The 16,261-nt window shown below is 52.5% G+C and overlaps 3 protein-coding genes across 3 annotated transcripts; all 3 read right to left on the bottom strand.

The window, feature by feature from the left end:
• Positions 1 to 1,218: 1,218 nt before the first annotated feature.
• IUM83_16962 (reverse transcriptase) lies at positions 1,219 to 1,783 on the bottom strand (the record flags this gene model as incomplete). The annotated part of the gene is made up of 2 exons (XM_067941883.1): positions 1,219 to 1,278; positions 1,367 to 1,783. 2 exons carry the CDS (start codon positions 1,781 to 1,783, stop codon positions 1,219 to 1,221), a joined length of 477 nt encoding a protein of 158 aa, XP_067792338.1.
• A 127-nt stretch (positions 1,784 to 1,910) lies between these two features.
• IUM83_16963 (reverse transcriptase) lies at positions 1,911 to 3,071 on the bottom strand (the record flags this gene model as incomplete). Its single annotated transcript, XM_067941884.1, has 2 exons — positions 1,911 to 1,918; positions 2,057 to 3,071. The coding sequence occupies 2 exons, from the start codon at positions 3,069 to 3,071 to the stop codon at positions 1,911 to 1,913; spliced, it is 1,023 nt and encodes a 340-aa protein (XP_067792339.1).
• A 1,982-nt stretch (positions 3,072 to 5,053) lies between these two features.
• IUM83_16964 (ELMO domain-containing protein B) lies at positions 5,054 to 15,596 on the bottom strand (the record flags this gene model as incomplete). Its single annotated transcript, XM_067941885.1, has 4 exons — positions 5,054 to 5,077; positions 14,324 to 14,433; positions 14,514 to 14,573; positions 14,660 to 15,596. 4 exons carry the CDS (start codon positions 15,594 to 15,596, stop codon positions 5,054 to 5,056), a joined length of 1,131 nt encoding a protein of 376 aa, XP_067792337.1.
• Positions 15,597 to 16,261: the final 665 nt, after the last annotated feature.

Below are 16,261 nucleotides of genomic sequence, written 5' to 3' on the forward strand. Positions count from 1 at the left end.
ACAAGTCTGCCACCTTGGCGATCTTGCGGGGTCTCCTCGGCCAAAATCTCTCGGCGTCCCCTTTCAGGAACGAGTTGATCTCAGACAGGTAAGGGTCCTGGTCCTGGTGAGTCCGGATGCGTCTCCATCGTTCGGCCTGATATTCGAAAGGAGTCATGGGTCTTCCAAGCTCGCCAGCATTTGGAGAGGTGTTACCGTCGACTTCTGGTTCAGACGCTCCCTGTCCCTGGCTCCTGACCTCTTCAGCACAGCGAAGACCTTCGCCGCGTGTGAGAGTGGCGCGGACTGTGCGTCTGCAGCCACCTCCACTGTTTCCTTCATCTGGGTTGAAGTATCCGGACGCTGAGGTTGATCCCCGTCCAGGTAGACGACCTTTGGCTTCATCAACTTCTCTGCAATCCTGGACACTCGCTCCAAGTGAACTAACTCTTCTGGATCCGGAACGGTCCAGGCCTCACCGAGAGCTAGCGTCTTCGACGTCAGGTAGTCAGCAGCCTGGCTGTACTCTCGCTTGACGTGAGCCAAACGTAGTGACCGAAACTTGTACTTTTGGACTTTGCACTCTGCCAAATGCTTCTGAAGATTGGCTGGTGACAGTTGATGAGACCTTGGACCTGTTGAATGACGATCCGAGAATCTCCCACAACGACTAAGTCTTCCACCTGACGACCGAGTGCCACCTGGATCCCCTTCAGGAAACCGTGGTATTCCGAGTCGTTGACAGTCACATCTTCCAGAGCAAAGCCTCGGGCTTCCAGGACCTTCCAACCTGGGAGTTGCCAGAGAATGCACCCGCAACTTCCTCGCCAGGTCGATGTCTTGGCCGCTCCGTCAAAACCCAGGATGATGTCTTGGTAAGTTTCGTCAAGCATCTCCACGCTGAGCACTGGCGGCCTCTGAACGCGTCCCTTGGCCGGTATAGCGATTCCGCTACCTCGTCGAGATGTTCACGGGGAGTGATTCCTGCCCCCAAGGTGGCAGCCAAGCCGTCTTCATCTTTCTGGACTTTCGGGACAGCAACATCCCAATGTGAGAGCATAACGCCCCACGGGACACAGCGTCCGTCTGCAGACTTTGACTGGAGTATCCACTTGAAAACGGAGTGCCGAGTGTAGACTTCCAGGCGACAGCCTTCGAGGAGTGTCCGGAAGACTTGAAGAACTCTGACAACCGCGATCACTTCCTTCTCCGCAATATGGTATCGGAGCTCAGCATCTTTCAGAACACGTCCGGTAAACCGCACCGGTTGGATCTTCCCGTCATACTCTTGGCCCAGGACTGCGCAAGCAACCCAGCGATTAGCGTGAGGAATGAGCACAAACGGCTTCGAGCGATCCGGATGACGCAACAGCGGGGTCGCCACAACCTTCTTCTTGGGGATCTCGAACGCGGCCTTGGCCCGGGTGAGGTCTCGTCCAGAGTGTACTTGGTCATCCGAAAGCTCATACAGGACTGCAACCACTACCGGGAAGTCTTCAATAAATTTGAGATAGTAGTTTAGCCTTCCAAGGAAAGACTGCACCCCTTTCAGAGTCTTCGGGAACGGCAAATCCTGGACTCCCTTAGCAATCTTCGGAGCAGCCCGAATCCCTTCCGCACTGATTTCGTGCGACAGGTACGGGATCGACAGTTTCCCGAACTCACTCTTTGGAAGACTGGCCGAGATGTTCCAGTAGCGTAGGCGGAATAAGAGAGCATCCAGATCCTCACAAAGCTGGCCCCAGGTGGCTGCTCCATGTGCGATGTCGTCGATATACGAACTCCGTTCCAAAACTGGACCCATGCTTGCCGGAGCTGGGATGTTCCTCTGGAATACCGTCACAGTGTCAGTCAATGCCGACACTTGATTCTCAGACTCACTCCGTTTCGACGGATCCAAACCAAGGAAGTCCACAACGTCTTGGTCCACTTCAGCTTCCTCTTCCGGAGACAGTCTCACGAAACCCCACAGGCAGTTAGAAATTACTGCCTGATACACCAAAGGTGCATTCTTGAGTCCAAACGGCATGCGAACCCACTGGAAGTGTCCAAACAAAAGCTGAGATCAGCTTTGCACGCTCGGTCATTCGGATGGCCCAGAATCCACTCGCCATGTCCAGACTCATGAACCACATCGCACCCTCAAAGCCGATCAGTAAGTCGTCGATTAGAGGCAAGGGATAGTTGGACAGCCGAATGAACCCATTCACCACACGATAGTCGATACACATACGGATATCCACGCCATTCTTCTTCAAAACGATGACGATCGGGGAAACCCAGGGGGATTCGGAGTGTTCTATTAGGCCTGTCTCCAAAAGTTTCTTCAGCAAGTCATAGACCTTGATCGCCAAATGTGGGGCAATCGAACACGGACGTTGTGCAACAGGCTTCGCTTCACCGACGTCCAGATCACACCACACACCACGAGCGGGCGCGGGTTCAACATTCCCGTCTCCCAAGAAGATTTTGTGGTGATACCTCAGACACGTCCGAAGCTTCTTGTCTTCGACCGGAGTAGTCCGTCCAGGTTCGCCAACGCCGGCCTTCTCGATGTCGCATTTCGGACTCAGCTCTTGGAGTTCTGGGAGCATGGCTAGTTCATCTCGCAATTGAGCCAGTAACTCGCTTCCTTCGTGAATATACACGACTGGTTCCAAGTTTAACTCTTCTGCGTTCATCTGCATGCAACGCTCGTACTCCGTCTCGAGCCGCCTGACCGATATACGCGACGACTCCGATCGTGCTCTATCCTGCGGCTCCGTCTCTCTGGGAGATTCGGGAAGACCCTCCGTCAAGTATTCGTTGTCAAAGCTTATCGCATCGTAGAACTCGTCAGAGTCTGAACTGGAGCCTTCGTCCGGGCTCTCTTCAGAATCCTTGATCGGTTCCAGTTGTATCTCCGGATCTTCGGAATCAGGGCGACCATCCTCGACAACTTCACCTGATTCTACAGTGCTGTCCTTACCGACGCTCACCACATCACGTTCCTTGTCCGACGCTCCCGAACTCTCGGTTTCCGAAACTCGGTCAGTCTGCGCTGGACGCGACTTCTCCAACTTCCCACCAGGTTCAGGCTGAAGGCGTACCATATGGACCTGCTTCAAGCCAACTGGCGGCCTGGTGAGTAGTTTCTTGGGCCATGGATAATCGGGAATCTGAACACACGGTGGCTCATAACGCTGCTGGATCCGAGCAAGTTGTTCTTCCCGCTTCCTCAGCTCTCTCGAGTTGGTACTCTCGTAAATCATCACCTTCCACTCTTTGTATCTGCGCAACCCTGGACAAACGAATCTTCCAGCCACCGGGAAACTTCCAAACTCCACAACCCGAGCCACCGACGTTGGGGTGTCGATCCAGACGGTCTTGTCCGAAATATTCACCACCTTCACGACGACCGTCCGGGATCTCGCGGCGTAGATAATCTGTGTCACCCAGCGATCACCTCGGTCGGCCCAAACGACATCGCGTTGCGAGTTACTCTGACCGCAGTCAATCCGAACAACCGCCGATTCACCCGGACGCAGGTACAAGCTCTCTTTCGGGGTGACCGCCAAATCCAGTCCACGATGCATGTGATCCGCAGTCCTTCCTGCTAGCAACAGTCTCTTCATCCGGAAGCTTGACCAATCCTTGCACACAACCTCACTCCAGCCGAATACATGAAGTTCATTCCCAATAGCACATCCACGCCTTCGCCAATATTCGCGACCCATAGTTCCATGATATAGACCACTCGTGGTCCCAGAGTAATCTTCACTTCAGCCGCTGCCGTGATAATTGTCGGGACTCCACCAAGTCCGGACACTTGCAGGTGTATTGGAGCTCTCCATGGGAACCTCCGTGCTCATGTGGTTCTCGGCTCCGCGTTCGTACACCTCGTACGAACGTTAAGCAGTCGGTCGTTGGACGGACTACAAAGTGCTACCAGGTGTAGTGGGTCTAACTTGACTCACTACTTTAGCTTACACGTAGCGCTACGTGTATGAAGAAGTGTAAGTACTTAGTAATGACTTGAGTTAATTATACTTGAGTACACAAATATAATATAAATCAAATAAAGACTCCAAGTGACTTAGTTTAGGTAAAATGAGAACTGTATTGTTTGTAAATTGATCTTCCTCCTAAATCTGCTAAAACTGTTTATCATCCATGAAAGGGGTTGACAGCGGCTGGCTATCAGAGCCCCGTTGACATGTATGTCTCTGATTGGTAGAAATATGCTGCTTTCTACCAATAGGATTATTGGTTATATGCAGGCCACTCATTCTGGTGGCCGAAAGTGTAGCCATTGGTGTAACTTACACCAATGTGAGGAAGTATCTGTCTTCTAACAGATATCTGTCTGTTAGAACCACTAGTGACTATTGTCACGCACAAGTGATAGTTGTCACTTGTGACCGTTGTCATGCACAAGTGACTATTGTCACTTGTGTGTGTAACCCCGTTGCAGTTCCGGAGGCTACAGAATTACCAAGCCATGCGTGTGTGGTTCCGGATGGTACAGAGCTGACGGATGGTCGTCTTGGCGACTACGATCCGCTAGAATCTGTTGATAAAGACACGTTCTTGGACGCTATGCGTCGTGAGGTGCTGTTCGGGGGAACTGCGCCAGACGATGTGAACTTGTGTCAACCTGGAGCTATTACAGAGCATGTGTCAGATGATGAAGATAACGGAGCGCTAATAAGTGGCGACGATGATGAAGCCAGCGGCTACTACAGTGGTGGCTCCAGTTCTGACGAAGACGAAGCCGAGCCTACCTTTGAGACCACGGAGGAGGAGTTACGAGAACTCACAGCTAGCGGTTGGAATGCTTACGATGCTAGTCACTGTGGTAAGTCTGTATCCTACAGAATAACAATTGCGTGCAATGATAACTCGGTAATGTTTTGTAGGGGATCTCCAGTTGAGTGTAGCAGCAGACTATTACGACGGTCCGTCAGGGCCAACGCGGTCGGCATTGGCTTTTGCAGATTCACCACTGGGGCTATTCTTTTATTTCTTGCCCAAGAAGTTGTGGATTCGTATTGCGGAGGAGTCCAATCGGTATCGATCGCAGCTAATACCAGAGCTAGCTCAACGGCGGCGAGAGGCACTGCTCAAGCAGCAAGCAAAGGATCCAAGAAAGTCAGTGCCCCCATTGGAAGGTATTGAAGCACACTTGCGCCGCTTCAAATCTATCAAGCCCCACGAGGTTGTGCACGTAGTGGGGCTCTTGATTGCCCAAGCCATAGCTCCTGTTCGTGACGGCTTAGCCAAGCACTGGGCAACTGCAGAGGATGGTGCAGTACCACGGGGGACAATCTCACGGTACATGAAGCGATCACGTTTCGAAGCAATTACTCGGTTTCTTCATTTCAATAACAATGAGGTGACTGAGGCTATCAATGATAAGGCTTGGAAAATTCGACCAGTGCTCCAAGCTGTGGAGAAAACTTTCCGCCGCGGCTACCGCCTCGGACGCTGCATCTCATTCGGCGAGGGTATGGTGCCCAACTGGTCGCGATTCAATCCAATCAAAGTGTACATGAAGGATAAGCCTTCGAAGTGGGGGACCAAGTTCTACCTAACATGCTGCGCGGAAACCGCATATTGCGCTAGGAAATGTTGGGTATTCTGTATAAGACGTATTAGGCTATGCGGTGTAAGTTAATTCCTGATTGTTTATTCTGTATTGTGCTGAATAGCATTGAGGTGTATTGCGGAAAGAAGGGTGAAGGCAAGAAGGAGCAAAATCTTGGTCCAAAAGCAGTTGTTCGCAACATCACGAAGGTGCTTCGCGGGCAGCCGTATAAGCGTCTGATCATTACTGATAACTGCTACTACTCCATTTGGCTGTCTATCACGTTGCACACCATGGGGCTGTATCACGTGGGGACTGTCAAGGCGCGCCTCGGTTGGTGCCCAGACATCGAGTACAGCCAAAAGAAAGGCCGAAGAGTATCAAGGGGTCAGTACCGTATTGCACAGTCCACACTGTACCCGTACCTGGTTGCACTCGCGTGGATGGACTCAAAAACCAGTGAACATGATTGTCACGGGGTGCAGCACCCACCAGACAACCGTCAACAGGAGAGAGAAGGATGGCTCAGTCACAGTGACGCTGTGTCCGCAGCTGGTTGGGGATTACGCTGACAGTATGGGAGGCGTCGACGTCCACGACCAGCTACGGCTGCAGCGGTATTCACTGCAGAAATGTGTGGCGTTCAAGAAATATTACAAGCAGCTATTCCTCGGCATCGTCGACATGGCCCTTGTGAATGGGTTGATTGTGTATAACATCGCTAAGAAGCGCAACGAAGAGCGACCCACTCCGCATGCCCGTTGCCTACGCCGTCTACACAAGGACCTACTAGTATTGCGCGAACTGCATTTTGATGCATACCCTAACGCTGAAGACTTATTGTCCGGGTGGTGGCCCGAGGAAACCACGTCTTAGTCAACACCAACAACCGCTACGAATCTGACACGCAGTCAAAGCGTCGCCAACATCTTTGCAAGGTGTATTCGGCTTTCACAAGTAGAAAGTCATTTGAAACGAGCTATTTCTGTGCGACATGCAGCGACTATTTTGGGGGACGAGTGCCGCTTTGCCCGAAGGTCCGTCGCTTGGAGGAAGGGAATAATTTCTCGTATGCTCAGATATGGCATGACGTTTGGAATGACGGCCGAAACATCCCAGCACACCTCAATCAAATCCGCTTCCGGAAGGAGAAGCGCAAACGATCCAAGACGAACGACGAAGAGAACAAGGAGGACGAGGAGAGTAAGGAGAACTAAATGAATACACATTGTACACGTTTGCACTCATGGTATCGTACCGCTTGACTTGGATCTCGTACGACCAAGCGACTTACAGCAATAGCCAAATCGCTCACCCCGCACGACATGGCCACTACCGACTACTGCATGATGCGCAGAAGGAAGAATTGCCCAGTTCCTCTCACTACTCCTCCAAGTTAGGAACTGGGCAAATTCTTTCTCTGCGTCCTGCCAGCAGCACTACTCACAACCAGCCATTAGTAGCAGGTTCGGCGGGAGTTGTCGAAGCAAAGATTTTCATCATCGTTGAAGATAACCAAGAGCCAATAGTGTCGTAAGCGTTCAACAAATGGTTTTCATAGTATCGATTCAATAGCATTGGTTCTACTTCAAAAAAGTATAAAGAGGACAAGTGCCCCCTCTATTGTCGTAGAGGGCTTGTACCCCGATATTTTGGGGGCCTGGTGATACATACTTTAATGAAGTGCGCAAGGGGTTAAGCGATGCCATTTACAAAGATGTATATAATAATATATGGGACGCAGTAAAACTTACCCTCGTGAATAGCTCCGGGAACTAAGGGGTTAATGGACTTGCGCGCAGCCAGCGACCAGGCGTTTTGGACTGCTTCGTGGTCAGTTTATCGGCGCGCTCGTTAGCCGACTGGGAAGGAGGCGAGTGCCCTGACCCGTACCATGCACTCGAAACGGAGGACGCCCTTGTCATAGCAAAGACGCGGGCTACACCGAAGCCTGCCACCAGTACCAAAGGCGAGGCCGTTTGGCCACTACACTAAAGCTGATTGTCTAATAGTGAGCTTGAAATTTGGACGTCGATTCGGGCGAGTCGAAAGTTACCGCATCACTTATCTTGCTAGAGGGATCGTGTTCGGAGGACCGATTGGACAAAGTATCGTTCAGTGTCCTAACGTATTATTTCTCTAAAAAGTATCGGCCAAGCGCTCAGTCAGCAGAGAGCTAGGTGGGATTCGTACTACCTCCGTTCGGAAATAGATGACCGTTTCCAATCATATTTCAGCCTGCTCAACATAATTCCCCTTCTAAACCGATCGGATTTGAATTCTGAATCTCCACCGCTTTCCCCCGCTCACTGGCCCCCGCACACTGGCTTCCGGATTCAATTCGAAAGTTGGTGGATGAGGGAGTTTACGGATAGTGAACGTCAGGCCGTCTGGGAACCCCTACTGCTTCGCAGCGTAGGAGGCGTGCTTACACGTGGGGAGATCGTCCAGGTTGCAATGTACTTCCACGTGGGCCGCCAAGTTGTCGAGCGCATTGGAAGCGTGGAATCAACTCGATGGGAGATCGAGTAGCAGCTGTGGTCAAGTCAAGAAAGAGTGCAAGATGGACCGCCACCCCGCTGCCCCTGCCAACCGTCCGGACGACTCTCGTCCCCCACCTCGCTGACGCTGCTGCGCCGAGGCCTGGAACGCCTGATTCGACGGATTCGACGGAGACGATAGAGCAGAACCTGAGGCTGCCGCTGGAGTTCTCCTGGATGGACGAGGAGCGCCCGCCTTTCGTGCCCGGACCGATTCCCCCCGTGTCTCGCATGTACATGCGCTACGTGCCCCACGCTCGACTTGGCGCGCGTCGTGTGCTGGAAGCGATGCGGGATCCGACGACGATGGAGGGCTCGGTTGCTGACGATGAGCGCGAGGCGAAGGCTGAGAGCGACGCTTGGACGGAGATCTCGCGCTTCCCGCTGCCAGCGCCCATGGAGCATATCATGAAGTCTAATGGTGGAAATGATTACCGGCTCGGACATTTGCATAAGGACAAACTTATGCGAATGGACAGTCTTCCAACGTCATTGCCATGTGATGCAACATCTCTCGCCAATGCGAGCGCCTCCCTGCTATCCATCGCAGCAAGTGGGATTCTCGTAGCACCCGAAGCCAAATCAAGTGCCCCTCAAGTATGTAGTGAGACCTTAGATCCATTTTTGTGTATGTAGTGCGGCGGAACAAGAACGCCTGCGCCTCTCTGGACTGTGCCTCGCTTAGCGTCAACTATTGATCTCCAGCCCTCCCACAATTTAAACGCCTGCGCCTCTCTGGACTGTGCCTCGCTTGGTGTCAACCAGCACTCCCACAATTTTATAATCAGGAAAATGAACGAGGCGGAGCGCTGCGCAAAAAAAAAAAAAAAATGGTCATATATTTCCGAACGGAGGTACAGGTGTCCCCGCTGAATCTGCAAAGGTGGGGCCAAAAAAAACTGCGAGGTTACAATATCTGCACAGGTTGCGCATAGACGATAATGTACTGCTTTTATAGTCGCTAATGTACTGCCCAGTCAGCAAGTGCGTGGATGCTGAAAGATCGGTTGCCGGTCTGCTTGTGCGCCATCTCGCACACCATGACCTTCTCACCCAGCGTCAGGCGCACGTATGCCTTCTTGTTAACTCTGGACTGGTTCGTCATGAGGACTTTAGGTAAATGGAGTTGGTTGTTGTGCACACTGCATGTCCTGCAAGATATAATGTTCATTGTGGGCCTTTCATTTTCTACCTTGATCTAGCAACTCGATGTTTCGCGCAGAGAGACATTTTCCCTCAATGATCTTACTAATTCAGTACATCTCACCAGACAGCTGTGGCAAATCTTGTGCACTGGCAGACTCCCGCACACTCTGTGTTCGCGGTAGATAGCCGATGGCAGTTGCAGATTCAGCGGGGACACCTGTTGTATGTATTATAGTTCCCACCATAACCCGCTTGGACACCATTATCTTATGTCATCTACAAAGCGAGGGTAGTACGGTGGGAATACCATTTTGCCGTCGTAGCCCAGTTCGCCACGAGTTTCAACAGCTCTTGAATCCACATTAGACACTGCGTGTGACAACGGCAACTCGCAGATCCACCTCGCAGTACTGCTCCACCCAGGCGAGGTAGAACTAGCTGCAAATGGCAGCGACGTGGAGCTGCTACTGCATTTTGTTGTTGCAGTCCGCTGCTGCCGATCGACACTGCGTACATTCAAAGTGGAATCCGCGGAGAACTTCGACTTGGTTGACTTTCGCTTCATGGTGGCGGTAGACAAGAACTGTCTTCCGTGTGTTCTGCAGTAACCATGCGCCTGGACGAATTTCTTGCAACCGGGAACTTTGCACCGGCAACCACCTCCGTGTGCGCTACAGAACCCAGCACACTGGCTAAGCTTGAAGCAACCGTCGAATGCGCAGCGACGTCCGCCTCCATGTGCAACACACAAACCTTTGGTTTGGGCGAACTTGTGGCAAAGCGGATAGGAGCAACGCCTGCCACCACCATGCGTCTTGCAGACGTTGCCTTGGAGGGCCAGCTTCTTGCACTCCGGTACGCTGCATAGGGTTGTCTCGTGGGTTCTTGACATGTTAGCGATGCGGTGGCGACTTGGTGTCTCTCAGGTTGATACGGAAATGATAGCTGGTCACGTGTAGAGGGCTAAGGCTAATATACATAATCACAATGCGCAACGTAATCCCAAAGCCTAATGAAGAATCCCCAGGTGACGCATAATGGAATGGATTGCACGTCTCCGAAAAAGGAGCATGATTTCGAAGACAATCGTCGCCTGAATTCCTGTCACAGACAAATGAAAGAGGAGGTCCTGGTCTATCCATTCATTGCATTCATACGGCCATTTCCAGTGTAGTTTGGAAGCGCCGATCGACTAAATGCAAGGCTCGATCGAGAGCCAATGCATAATCAGTCGTCCCGAAAATCTGCGCGAAACGGAATAATCAGGTGCCACATGTATTTGCCATACTACATGTATCACACGATTGCGCCAAAATCCTGCCACTTGCCACTAAGGCGAAGTGGCTTCGAGCACCTTCCTGTATTAAGTTGAGCGTCTACGTTAGCTCAACGGGTCCCCAAAGCACAGAGCTATGGTCGGAGCCCTTAACATGACGTCAACTCGCAATATTGATGGAGAACGACGTGATCGCTTTTGCGGTCGATTGAGCCATGCGCCCTCATTTGGCTGCCCTAGTAGTTCGCTGACTTAGAGCTGGCCTCCAACACCTGCTTCTCATACACAATGATAGCCTTGCCGTCGAGCACGTTATTAAAAGCCGGTGCGAGCGGCGTCCTTCCCTTGCGACACCCAATGCCTTCCAAGCCATCTCTCCACTGGATCAGCGCATGGTCGGCTTGCTGTTTTGACTTGGCCGTGGATCAGCGCATGGTCGGCCTGCTGGTTTGGCTTGGCCGTGCTTGTGATGGTCTTGGTTACCATCGGCATATCGCTAATCCGCGGGTTCGAAAGTGGGCGACCGACTACTTACTTGTTTTGCTCGTGGTAAAAAGGGATAGACATCGTCTTCACTTCCTCTTCCACTCCAGCCCACCAGCATTCGGTTCCGACAAATTTTATTCCCGTACTTACCGGTATCCTCGAGATGACAAACATGCTGTTGAAATCGCTCCAAGTTGGAGTCCAAAATGTGCAACAGTTCCCTTTTTTAGCCGGTGCCATCAGCAGATGATTGTCGGTAGACCACCATAAGGCTGACATTATACATACCTACAGTACATGTATTAAATTAACGCTACCGGTACCGCATTCGACACTGGGATTACGTTGCGCATTGTGATTATGTAGCTTTCGCCGTTTGCACGTGACCAACCAGCTATCATTTCCGTATCAACCTGAGAGACACCAAGTCGCCACCGCATCGCTAACATGTCAAGAACCCACGAGACAACCCTATGCAGCGTACCGGAGTGCAAGAAGCTGGCCCTCCAAGGCAACGTCTGCAAGACGCATGGTGGTGGCAGGCGTTGCTCCTATCCGCTTTGCCACAAGTTCGCCCAAACCAAAGGTTTGTGTGTTGCACATGGAGGCGGACGTCGCTGCGCATTCGACGGTTGCTTCAAGCTTAGCCAGTGTGCTGGGTTCTGTAGCGCACACGGAGGTGGTTGCCGGTGCAAAGTTCCCGGTTGCAAGAAATTCGTCCAGGCGCATGGTTACTGCAGAACACACGGAAGACAGTTCTTGTCTACCGCCACCATGAAGCGAACGTCAACCAAGTCGAAGTTCTCCGCGAATTCCACTTTGAATGTACGCAGCGTCGATCGGCAGAAGCGGACTGCAACAACAAAATGCAGTAGCAGCTCCACGTCGCTGCCATTTGCAGCTAGTTCTACCTCGCCTGGGTGGAGCAGTACTGCGAGGTGGATCTGCGAGTTGCCGTTGTCACACGCAGTGTCTAATGTGGATTCAAGAGCTGTTGAAACTCGTGGCGAACTGGGCTACGACGGCAAAATGGTATTCCCACCGTACTACCCTCGCTTTGTAGATGACATAAGATAATGGTGTCCAAGCGGGTTATGGTGGGAACTATAATACATACAACAGGTGTCCCCGCTGAATCTGCAACTGCCATCGGCTATCTACCGCGAACACAGAGTGTGCGGGAGTCTGCCAGTGCACAAGATTTGCCACAGCTGTCTGGTGAGATGTACTGAATTAGTAAGATCATTGAGGGAAAATGTCTCTCTGCGCGAAACATCGAGTTGCTAGATCAAGGTAGAAAATGAAAGGCCCACAATGAACATTATATCTTGCAGGACATGCAGTGTGCACAACAACCAACTCCATTTACCTAAAGTCCTCATGACGAACCAGTCCAGAGTTAACAAGAAGGCATACGTGCGCCTGACGCTGGGTGAGAAGGTCATGGTGTGCGAGATGGCGCACAAGCAGACCGGCAACCGATCTTTCAGCATCCACGCACTTGCTGACTGGGCAGTACATTAGCGACTATAAAAGCAGTACATTATCGTCTATGCGCAACCTGTGCAGATATTGTAACCTCGCAGTTTTTTTTTGGCCCCACCTTTGCAGATTCAGCGGGGACACCTGTACCTCCGTTCGGAAATAGATGACCATTTGTTTTTTTTTTTGCGCAGCGCTCCGCCTCGTTCATTTTCCTGATTATAAAATTGTGGGAGTGCTGGTTGACACCAAGCGAGGCACAGTCCAGAGAGGCGCAGGCGTTTAAATTGTGGGAGGGCTGGAGATCAATAGTTGACGCTAAGCGAGGCACAGTCCAGAGAGGCGCAGGCGTTTAAATTGTGGGAGGGCTGGAGATCAATAGTTGACGCTAAGCGAGGCACAGTCCAGAGGCGCAGGCGTTTAAATTGTGGGAGGGCTGGAGATCAATAGTTGACGCTAAGCGAGGCACAGTCCAGAGAGGCGCAGGCGTTCTTGTTCCGCCGCACTACATACACAAAAATGGATCTAAGGTCTCACTACATACTTGAGGGGCACTTGATTTGGCTTCGGGTGCTACGAGAATCCCACTTGCTGCGATGGATAGCAGGGAGGCGCTCGCATTGGCGAGAGATGTTGCATCACATGGCAATGACGTTGGAAGACTGTCCATTCGCATAAGTTTGTCCTTATGCAAATGTCCGAGCCGGTAATCATTTCCACCATTAGACTTCATGATATGCTCCATGGGCGCTGGCAGCGGGAAGCGCGAGATCTCCGTCCAAGCGTCGCTCTCAGCCTTCGCCTCGCGCTCATCGTCAGCAACCGAGCCCTCCATCGTCGTCGGATCCCGCATCGCTTCCAGCACACGACGCGCGCCAAGTCGAGCGTGGGGCACGTAGCGCATGTACATGCGAGACACGGGGGGAATCGGTCCGGGCACGAAAGGCGGGCGCTCCTCGTCCATCCAGGAGAACTCCAGCGGCAGCCTCAGGTTCTGCTCTATCGTCTCCGTCGAATCCGTCGAATCAGGCGTTCCAGGCCTCGGCGCAGCAGCGTCAGCGAGGTGGGGGACGAGAGTCGTCCGGACGGTTGGCAGGGGCAGCGGGGTGGCGGTCCATCTTGCACTCTTTCTTGACTTGACCACAGCTGCTACTCGATCTCCCATCGAGTTGATTCCACGCTTCCAATGCGCTCGACAACTTGGCGGCCCACGTGGAAGTACATTGCAACCTGGACGATCTCCCCACGTGTAAGCACGCCTCCTACGCTGCGAAGCAGTAGGGGTTCCCAGACGGCCTGACGTTCACTATCCGTAAACTCCCTCATCCACCAACTTTCGAATTGAATCCGGAAGCCAGTGTGCGGGGGCCAGTGAGCGGGGGAAAGCGGTGGAGATTCAGAATTCAAATCCGATCGGTTTAGAAGGGGAATTATGTTGAGCAGGCTGAAATATGATTGGAAACGGTCATCTATTTCCGAACGGAGGTAGTACGAATCCCACCTAGCTCTCTGCTGACTGAGCGCTTGGCCGATACTTTTTAGAGAAATAATACGTTAGGACACTGAACGATACTTTGTCCAATCGGTCCTCCGAACACGATCCCTCTAGCAAGATAAGTGATGCGGTAACTTTCGACTCGCCCGAATCGACGTCCAAATTTCAAGCTCACTATTAGACAATCAGCTTTAGTGTAGTGGCCAAACGGCCTCGCCTTTGGTACTGGTGGCAGGCTTCGGTGTAGCCCGCGTCTTTGCTATGACAAGGGCGTCCTCCGTTTCGAGTGCATGGTACGGGTCAGGGCACTCGCCTCCTTCCCAGTCGGCTAACGAGCGCGCCGATAAACTGACCACGAAGCGGTCCAAAAATGCCTGGTCGCTGGCTGCGCGCAAGTCCATTAACGTGGCTGGGGCCTGCTCCAACATAAAGACTACCGACTTCCGCGTCACCTTAAGGACGACTGCAACGGGATAACACGTCAGTTCACTTCCAAAGACAAAGCTAGGGTACTGAAGTACTGAAGACTGCTCGACCTCTTACCTCCAAATTCCATGTAGGTCGCATTCAGGCGATGCCAGATCGCGTGCATCTTGATAAACGCTGCGCCAAAAAGTGAACAACCAACCAGCGACAGTAAGTCAATCACTCAGCCTCTCTATCAACGCATCCCCCAAAACCACACTCACCCAGGAAGAAGAGTTCGTAGAACGCAGCCGGCTCTTCAAAAAGCTGCCAGAACGTCTCCTTCCTCTCGGCAAATCGTCCATCTCCAAGCTGCAACAGCCCCGCCAGCAAGCACGTCAAGTTGATCCCGGCGACGCACACCGGGTACCATCTCTTCTTGTGCTTGTCGTCCATCGAGTCAGGTGTCTGCTCCATCTGAATAGCTCTCATCTCCGCCGGGTGGGCTTCAAAGGCGTACAGCAGACACTTCATCGCGAGCACTCCTCCCCCGCGGAAGTCCGTCTCAGGCGACGCGTTCTGGAAGCCCAGTGCCACCCAGTCCACGCCGCTTCTCTCATAAACCTGCTCGTTGCCCGCGTCCCCCACAGCCCTCCACAGTCTCTCGAGCGAGGCCTCGAACCACTCGTCGCCCGCCTGGACCTTGTGGTGCAGGTCCTTCTGTAGCTCCGTGAGCTCCCTCAGAGCCTGCAGCGACGGCAGCGCCGCCCTGTCCTCCACGGCCGAGTTGGCTCGGGAGCGGCGGCCCTGCCACGACTGCCTGACCAACTGCAGCTTGCTGGAAGCCGCCAAGAGCAGGTCTTCGGCCGTGGGCTCGCGCTTCTGCGAGAAGCTCACGGTGGCGGGCGTGGCGGGCACGCGCAGCCGCCGCAGCGTGCGGCCCAGCCTGGACCCTGAGTTGTTATAATTATTATTATTACTAGCCGGAGAGGGAGGCGGCGCCTGCAGCTCGTCGTCGTCGTCCAGGGCGACGCACAGTGTGCCGCACATTTCGCACTCGGCCAGCTGCGGGTGGTTCAGGAACGTGCAGACGCGGCAGCTCCAGGCGTCGGCGGGCGGCTCGACATCCGCACGGGGGGCAGGCGCGCCCTGCAGCGCCAGCAGCTCCTCCTGGATGTCATGCGGCAGCGCCGCGAACACGCTCGGGTCGATGGAGTCCATTGCGGCGCTGGGCTTGAAGTGGAAAATGGGTCGATGTGAAGTACTACAAAATAGATTGTGAAAAATAGGAACATGTAAATTGTAAACAATCCTCAAACACTCAAATAGGAAGAAAAGGGTCAAGAAAAGGGGAGGCACACAAATCGCCCCGTTAAATTCACCAGGTGTGATTTTGAGCGTGATTTTGAAAACATACCTTGTTTTGAGAAATATTTAGGGAATAATTAGAAATCCCTAATCACATTTACTTTGACGCTGTGCGGACTAAACAAGCCTTTTAACCCCTGCTGGAATAAGGTCTGAACAAATTTGTCCAAGGCTTAATCCGGCAAGGGGTGTTGTTGAATGAGGTGCCAGGTCTATCAGATATTCCCGCTTTCAGAGTACGGTTTGTACAGCGAGTAGGGTCATTCAGCTGCACCACCAGGAGGTTCGTCCTTCGGCATATAATACTGACGGATGACTCGATCATGTTTGGGACAGGTGTTGCTATCGCCTTTTAATCCTCGCAGCGGTTTGGAGACGACGAGTCAAATTGCCTCTAGTATTTATGCCTAGCGGCGCAGATATCCTTAGCCTCTTAGAACTTCGTCCCCAACTATTTGATAACCGAACAAAAAAAAATGTTACAATTCCCAAGTGGCTACTTTTTCGGTAGTCGCACT

Source organism: Phytophthora cinnamomi, assembly GCF_018691715.1.
Source record: "Phytophthora cinnamomi strain GKB4 chromosome Unknown Contig35, whole genome shotgun sequence".
NCBI classification, from domain to species: Eukaryota; Oomycota; class Peronosporomycetes; order Peronosporales; family Peronosporaceae; genus Phytophthora; species Phytophthora cinnamomi.